The sequence below is a fragment of the Rhinolophus sinicus genome, chromosome 16 (genome assembly GCF_057876585.1).
Source record: "Rhinolophus sinicus isolate RSI-liver-muscle chromosome 16, RSI-T2T, whole genome shotgun sequence".
Lineage (NCBI taxonomy): Eukaryota > Metazoa > Chordata > Mammalia > Chiroptera > Rhinolophidae > Rhinolophus > Rhinolophus sinicus.
In genome coordinates, this window is record NC_142516.1 from 75,306,807 (window position 1) to 75,314,301 (window position 7,495).

Below are 7,495 nucleotides of genomic sequence, written 5' to 3' on the forward strand. Positions count from 1 at the left end.
ATTTTATATCATTAATTTGGTGGTGGGCATCGCCTACAGACACTTCCAAACTAATCAAATTATACACTGAACACTGCTGACTTTTAATTTATGTTAATTACACCCCAATAAAAGTAATTTCAATATTAAGAAAGAGAGAGGGAAAACGGAATTGCATTCCAGAGGGAATCAGGTGGTCAGGTCTGCTTACCCACGGAGACGAGGTGGCTGTAGATCTCCAGCATCACATCTCTGTAGAGCGCCCGCTGAGCAGGGCCCAGGTGTTGCCACTCCTCCTGGGTGAACTCCACAGTCACATCTTTGAAGGACACTGAGGCCTGTAACAGCATATTTCTTACTCAATCACAAGGGTTCAGAAACCGGTGACATGGCAAATACCTTTGCAAACTAATTTCTATCAGAATTATTGTTAAGAATTTAAAAGAAAATTTTATAAAGGACGCCTATGATGGCCTATCATTATCTTACAATGTGAGGGTACTCACATAATTGGAACAAATATTAATCTCATGCCCGGATATATTTGTATTTATTTCTAAATTATATACCACAGACTGTCAGTTACTAGACTAATGATGAGTTTAGTGAATGTTTTTTAGATACAGTTTTATAACTAGGCTTCCTGTCATCTTTTCCTGTGTCCTAGTGGATTGTCCTGAGCACTCTCCTGGGTAGACACACCCCGTTGGGAGTTCTCTGCTGGGGTAACAGCGAACCAACAAAGAGACACCGGTAAGCACTGGAGGTCGTAGGCATCATTAGACTGGTCTTTTAGACACAAGGCTCTGCAAGAGCGGAGAAAGTTTTACTTAGGAAAATAGAGGAGACCAATTTAAGGACCTCGACGGCATTATGCAAACTGGAATAAGTCAGACAAGTACCAGATGATCTCTTGAACGAAGGACAAGAACGGACAATTCAGTTTGGGAATTGCTGTAACAATGTTGCTACCCTTGTTCAATTCAGAGGGATTATTCAGTATGAATTTGTACTAACTGGACAAACGGTTAACCAAGTTTACTACTTGGAAGTGCTGAAAAGGCTGCGTGAAAAAGTTAGATGACCTGAACTTTTCGCCAACTCATGGCTGTTGCATTATGACAATGCACAAGCTCACATGGCAGTTTGTGAGAGAATTTTTAGCCCTTCACTGTGTTTAGCCTCAATAACTGTATTGGAACACTCTCCCAATTCACCTGATCTGGCCCCCAGTGACTTCTTTACCGGAAGATAAAGGAAATATTGAAAGGAAGACATTTTGATGACATTCAGGACATCAAGGGTAATATGACAACAGCTCGGCTCGCCATTCCAGAAAAAGAGTTCCAAAATTACTTTGAAGGGTGGACTAGGTGCTGGCATCAGTGCATAGCTTCCCAAGGGGAATACTTCAAAGGTGACTGTAGTGATATTCAGCAATGAGGTATGTAGCACTTTTTCTAGTATGAGTTCACGAACTTAATTGTCAGACCTCATATTGCTGGCAAGTACAAAGAAACAAAAAAACACCTAAGCTCGTACAATAGATGGGTGATTGCCAGAGGCGAAGGACGAGGGGTAGGAGAAATGGGTGAACTGTTTTTGTTTTTGTTTTCAATAAATTTAATTTTAAAAAGAGAGTGATGACTTTTATTAAGGTAAATCAATGGGGAGGAAGAATGGGAAATGAATCTCTGTAAGACAAAGGAACAAAATTTTGATCATTATATTTCTGTACAGCTGTACCTAGAGAAGCTGCAAGAGCAACGGGGAAATGCTAATGCCATGCTGAGGTAAGGGAAAATATACCTTGTTTCCCTGAAAATAAGACCTAGCCGGACAATCAGCTCTAATGCATCTTTTGGAGCAAAAATTAATATCAGACCCAGACTTATTTTACTATAATACAAAACCAGGTCTCATATGTAAGACGGGGTCTCATATTAATTTTTGCTCCAAAAGACACATTAGAGCTTAATGTCTGGCTAGGTCTTATTTTCAGGGAAACACAGTACATACACATGCCCAACTTCCAATGATTCGACTTACACATTCTTTACCATTATGATGCTGTGAGAGTGATACACCTAATTAATTATATGAGATATTCAACACTTTATTACAAAATCCGCTTTGTGTTAGATGATTTTGCCCAACTGGAGGCTAATGTAAATGTTTCGAGCATGATGAACAGAGACCAGGCTATGAAGTTAGGTAGGTTAGCTGTACTAACTCCATTTCTGACTTATGGGATTTTCAAGTTACAAAGGGTTTATCAGGATGTAACCCCATCTTAAGCAGAGGAGCATCTGGATATATGGGGCTCTGCTCCTGGTTCCTGTCACACAGCTCCTAAAACCCTTGAAAATTCCCAGGTGATAAGGGCACCTGAAGCATCTTTTGTTTTAATGAGGTGACTGTGGGTGGGCCCCAGGATGGGCACTGGTCACCAGAAAGACCAAGCCATAATCGGAAGCTTGGAATTTTCAGCCCTGCTTCCCACTTCTCTAGAGAGGAGAGGCTGAAAATAAAGTTAATAATTGATCATGCCTATATGATGAATCCTCTGTAAAAGCCCCAAAAGTACGCATATGGAGAGCCTCTAGGTTGGTGAACGTAACAGCCATGTATCAGGAGAGGGACGCACCCCAACTCTATGGGGACAGAAGCTGCTGTGCTCAGGACCCTCTCAGAGCTCACACTATGTATCTCTTCATCTGGCTGTTCACTGTATCCTATACCATGGCCTTTAATAAACCAGTAAATGCCTTTCCCTCAGTTCTGTAAGCTGCTCTATCAAATTAATCGAACCCAAGAAGAGGTTCCGGGGAACCTCACATGTATAGCTGATTGGTCAGAAGCACAGGTAACAACTGGGACTTGCAGTTGGTACCTGCAGTGGGGTGGGAGCAGTGCTGTAAAACTGAGCCCTTTACCTGTGGGATCTCATGCTATCTCCAGGTAGATGGTGTCAGATTAATTAAATTGTAAGATGCCTGGCTGGTGTTGCAGACACCTCCTTGGTGGGCGAACACAACCCATACATTTGGTGACCAGAAGTGTCAGAAGTAACATATTCTGTGTGAGGTGTAAAGGAGACACACAGGAGGGACGACAACTGGGTTTCTCTAACTCCGCCATAAGCTGAGATTAGAAGAAAAGCAAGGGAATGGGTAGAGGTTCACGTTGAGACGGATGTTCTTCAGTTGCACTCAAGACACCTACCAACAAAGAGATGGAATTATACACTGCAGTGTTGGTTACATGATTTTGGAACATAAAAGGGAGGTCTAAAATTGATATATAGAGTCACTGCAATCACACACAAAATCAGAGCACATTTTAAAGACAGAAAGGTCGATTCTAAAACTTTTATGAAGAGGTAAAGGATATACTGTATCCAATACAATTATGAAAACAGAACAAGGTTAGAAGATGCACAATAGTGATTTCAAGACTTCTTTTAAAGCAACAGTAATCAAGGCAGTATAGTATTAGCAAAAGGATTGACACACATCAACAGAAGAGAATACTGACTCAATAATAGAAACACAAATAACATAAAATCAAATAATTTCCAACACAGGTCCCAAATCAGTTCAGTGGAGAAGGTAATCTTTTCAAGAAATGTTGAAATATCGAACATGCATAAGCAAAGGTAAATAATCTTGATCTATACCTTGCATCATAAAAGTTAACGCAAAAGATCACAGAGTATAGTTATAAAACTTACAAAAAAGGAGAGAAAATCTTTGTCACCTTGGTTTACGAAGATTTTTTACATATGACCAAAAAAGCGTAACTAGTAAAAGAAACAGATTAAAAAATTTGAAAATCCCCTTGATTGATTAAATACTTCTGCTCTTTGAAAGATACATGGCTAGAGAAAAACATAGGAGAGAACAATGATCTTTGATAAATATATTTGGGGGGGCCAGGCCGGTTGCTCATGGGGTTGGAGCTCCATGCTCCTAATGCGGAAGGCTGCCAGTTCAATTCCTGGACTCTCACAGGGATGGTGGGCTCCACCCCCTGCAACTAAGATTGAACGTGGCACCTTGAGCTGAGCTGCCCCCTGAGCTCCCCGATGGCTCAGCTGATTGCAGTGCAGGCTCTCAACCACAAGGTTACCAGTTCCATCCTCCACTCCTGCAAGGAATGGTGGGCTGCGCCCCATGCAACCAACAACGGCAACTGGACCTGGAGCTCAGCTGCACCCTCCACAACTAAGATCGAAAGGACAACAACTTTACTGGAAAAAAGTCCTGGAAGTACACACTGTTCCCCAATGAAATCCTGGTTCCCCTTCCCCAATAAAAATCTTAAAAATAAACAAACAAACAAACAAACAAACAAACAAATAAATACAAACATACTTGGTACTCACAGTATTCACACAACAATCCCCTGTAAAAGACAGGCAATTTTTACGAAATATAGGGGAAGAAAACATTACACAAAGGAAAAAAAAAAAGATGAAAAGAGTCACATTCTTTTCATGAGGCTAATGTAAGTGTAACACCAAAATGAGAGGGAAACACAGGAAAAGGAAATGATTGGCTCACGTAAATGTGCGACAGATGCTTATTTATAAGTACAAGCAGAAAGATCGCAGCCAACTCACCAGCAATTAGGGTATATACAAGAAATCAACAATGAATATTAGAATATTCCTTTTGTTACTCACAGTATTTATAAAGAAAATAAGTTATGTCTGTATTTTAATGGACACACAAAAAGTACTTAATAAAATTCAAAGTACATTCATGACTAAACTGAAATCTCAGCAAACTGGCAATTAGAGGGAATATATGATTCAAAGGTTACCTACCAAAACCGCACATCAAACACCAGAGCTAATGCTGAAACTGTGTATATTTTCCATCCACACTGTCTGTATTTCTATTTCTCTTTTTGAATTGAATATATGGACCCTAATAAGCCTCCTAAATCCATCACAATGCAAAGTGGGAAATGAACAAAGCGCTCACCTGAGATGTATTCATTCTGCTGCTCTGCGGAGAGTGTAGAGAACTGTGGAGGTTCGGCTGGGAGGCCAAAGGAGGAGCGTGCAAGGGCGGTACCAAGTGGTCACGTGGACTAAACCATAGAGCTTTTCATTGACTGAAGTTTTCTATGGTTAAACGACAGCCTAGTTAATTTTCTGAATGATTAACATTAACAACTCGGTTACATTGAAGGACACACAGGATAAGGTATTGCTCTGTAATTGAAATTAACATAAAATACTCAGGCTGCATCACTGAGCTCTTTTCCTATGAACACTGCTTACATCTCCAAGGAGAAAATCCACAGAAAGCCCAGTAGAAGTAATACAGAGGGCTTCAAGGCAAGAAGTTTCATTTTTGTTTTAATTGGGTCACAGTTTCCGTAAGATAGTTTTGGCGACTTCCTGTGAGAAACGGAATTGCACTTGTTTTCCTGCTGGCTCTCTCGCAAACTATGTGTCTCCTGACAACTCACTGAACCTCTGTGGTCCAATTTCTTTAAAGCTTTCAAAGAGTCATAAGTAGATCACCATGGAAACCCTTCATGAGGCATCATTTTTGGGATTCTGTGAGGTCAGGATTAATCAATAATGTCTCATGGGCACGTGTGAGAGCAGCACAGTGTCTGTAAAGAGTGAGGAAAATAGGCAGGGGGGCCACTGAGCAACAGTGGGGACAGAATTTCCACCCGGTGTCTGGCTGCCTCTTACCCCAGACCTCACCCTCACAAGCTCTCCCACAAAGTGGCCTTTCTTGGGAAACACACCCCTGGGCCACCCCAGCTCACCCTCTCTCAAAGCTGACCCAAATCCTCCACTGTCACACCAGTGTGGTGGCTACAGTATGTGGCAATATCTCCAAATCCAGCAGAGGGGCAAGAACTTCTGACCCTGCAAATTTAGGCGGTGCTGCTTCCTGTGTTCTTTTGCTCAGCTCTGAAGCTCTGGTGAGGAGAGTAAGAACAGGGCTGTTCCCTTCCAGGGAACATTCCTGTTCTTGGAGCCTCCCCGATTCCTACATCACAGGAGCTGCTTTGTTCTGAAATGTTTCCCAACATCTCAGACATAGCTCTAGGAAATAAATTCACTTTAGGGCCACAAACCTGAAACTCTTGTAATGCATATAATTTCAGACTTAAACCACAGACAACTGCCAGTGCAGGAAGAGCTAGGAACCTCTCTCTGTCTGACCTAAGGATTCTAATGAGACACCAGAAATTCTGGAATGCATTTGACAGGGCTGAGTCCATTCGCATTCACTTTCTATTTTATCCCTGGATATTTAGGGACAGATCACTCTGTCAAGTGCTATGAAGGGTGTAATGATGGTTTCAGATAGGTGTGATATTTAGATGAATCCTGAGATTTAAAGCAGACCTGCTCATATCGCTCCACCAACCTGAGCCTCGGTTTCTTTTGGTTTTTTTCTAATGCCATCGGATGGTTATACCGACCTCATAAAGTGATTGTGAGGTTTACATAAGCCACCCAGTGAATAGAAAGAAGTGCCTTCTGAATATAATTGCATTTGTCATTTTCTGACTTGGACATTTGCTTTACAGACGAAAACTTAATCTCACAGAACGCCATTGTTTTCAGATGAGAAACGGGACTCTGACGCAGGTTCCTTCTGTCGCCCCTGCCTACAGGTGACAGAGCTGGACTGTACCTGGTATTTTTAGCTCCAGAGCTCGTCTCTCAGGCAGACTCACCCGCTGCGCTTTCTGGCTCTCACTGTCTCTTTATAAACGCGCTTTCCCCTCCTGCCGCTCAAACTGGGTTTTCTCCCGCCCGGCGGGGCCGGTTACAATGTCCCTGCACCCCGACCCGCACGGAGCACCTGCTCCTGACCGAGCTCACCCTCATCTGCGCCCCGGGAACCCCAAGGGTTGGGGTCCCCAAAACAGGTCCCGGCGGGCTGTACACTGAAGATCCCGCCTGGGGGATTCTCGGGACTTCCTGTTCCCTCCTCCAAAGACACAAGCCTCAGGCGCTTCATGCTTGTCCCAAGGTCGCCCAGATTCCCCATCACCCCCTCCATCTCACTTTAGATGCCAATCCTCGCAGTCGGCGCGGAAAACAGGGTCCAAGAGGTGCTCCCTGCGTAACCAACGACCTTGCGGAAGGAGGGAGGCGGGACTAGAGCTGCACAGGAGCCGACAGACCCTAGAAGACGCGTTCCCAGGGTCCTGCGCGGCCACCAGTTCCATAGAAGACTACATTTCCCATAAAACACTGCTCCCACTCCTTTCTGTGATTTATCACGTTTCTCCATTTTAGAGATAATAGCAAGATGTTGGACTTGACCTTCTCTCCTACCTGGGTTCTTTCAGAATCCAGAAACATTAGGCGTTAAACTTAAAGTTTACCACCAAATACAATCCGTGGTCGTGGAGAAACGCGATTGAATGAGCGATAGCTGCCAAGTCCTTGGTTACAGTTGGGGGAAACTTGAATGTGCAGTGTTACTTTTTTTTTTTTTTTTTTAATGTGTTTTTCCAGGACCCA

General features: G+C 42.9%; 1 protein-coding gene across 3 annotated transcripts in view; it reads right to left on the reverse strand.

Moving 5' to 3' along the window:
• LOC109439571 (zinc finger protein 248-like) overlaps positions 1-7,164 on the reverse strand; it is a 31,169-nt gene extending 24,005 nt beyond the window's left edge. Inside the window, exons 1-4 of one of the 3 annotated variants that reach the window (XM_088793543.1) lie at positions 7,034-7,095; positions 4,971-5,113; positions 2,916-3,200; positions 191-317 (exon numbers count right to left, since the gene is read on the reverse strand). In XM_088793543.1, the coding sequence (XP_088649669.1) occupies positions 191-224 (34 nt within the window). In that variant the 5' untranslated portion in view covers positions 225-317; positions 2,916-3,200; positions 4,971-5,113; positions 7,034-7,095. Of the gene's footprint in view, positions 1-190; positions 318-2,915; positions 3,201-4,970; positions 5,114-6,847 lie in introns of all 3 variants that reach the window. The other 2 variants (XM_088793541.1, XM_088793542.1) reach the window with 2 other exon arrangements.
• Between the last annotated feature and the right edge of the window lie 331 nt (positions 7,165-7,495).